Source organism: Volvox carteri (genome assembly GCF_000143455.1).
Source record: "Volvox carteri f. nagariensis unplaced genomic scaffold VOLCAscaffold_697, whole genome shotgun sequence".
NCBI lineage: Eukaryota > Viridiplantae > Chlorophyta > Chlorophyceae > Chlamydomonadales > Volvocaceae > Volvox > Volvox carteri.
This window is the reverse complement of record NW_003308195.1, coordinates 5,970-6,504: the sequence shown is the minus strand read 5'-3', so window position 1 is coordinate 6,504 and position 535 is coordinate 5,970. Positions and strand designations below refer to the sequence as shown.

Here is a 535-nt window from a genome sequence, read left to right as displayed (position 1 = left end):
CTCCGACGCCAACCGCGCCGAAGCTGCCGCTGATGCGAACCGATGATATGCTTGAGCCGCTGCTGGTGCGACCCCCCTGGCTGCTGCGCCGCCGTACATTGCCGCCGCTCCCGCCACCACCGAAACCGCCCATTCCACTGCCACTGCCACCGCTGATGCCACCAATGCTGCCGCCGTTATTGCCGCCGATGCCCAGGATGCTGCCGATGCCCCCCCCGCCGCCGCCGGCCCCCTGGCTGCTTCGCCGCCTCCCGGCCTCCCCGGCTGAGGGGCCCCGGTTCTGCAGGCGCCTCCCCGAAGAGCCCGACGGGGCGAACAGGGATGACGAGCTGAGCATCAGGTTGAGGCCGGAGGTGGAACAGCTGCGGCAGCCGCGGCTGCTGCGTGCATCCAACGGCGGCGGCGGCGGTACGACAATACCCGCCGCCGCCAGCAGCTCCAGGATGTCGTGGCGACCCTTCTGGTGGTATCGCATGCTGGGCCAGTCCTGAAGGGGGGAGGAGAGGAGGGGAGTGGGAGGGGGGAGAGGGGGAGA

General features: G+C 70.8%; 1 protein-coding gene across 1 annotated transcript in view; it reads right to left on the bottom strand.

Moving 5' to 3' along the window:
• Positions 1-308: 308 nt before the first annotated feature.
• Positions 309-535, bottom strand: part of VOLCADRAFT_101319 (uncharacterized protein) — a gene marked incomplete at both ends in the record, with an annotated part of 6,083 nt that continues 5,856 nt past the window's right edge. Inside the window, one exon of the mRNA XM_002959752.1 lies at positions 309-487. Coding sequence (XP_002959798.1) covers positions 309-487 — 179 coding nt within the window. The remainder of the gene's footprint in view (positions 488-535) is intronic.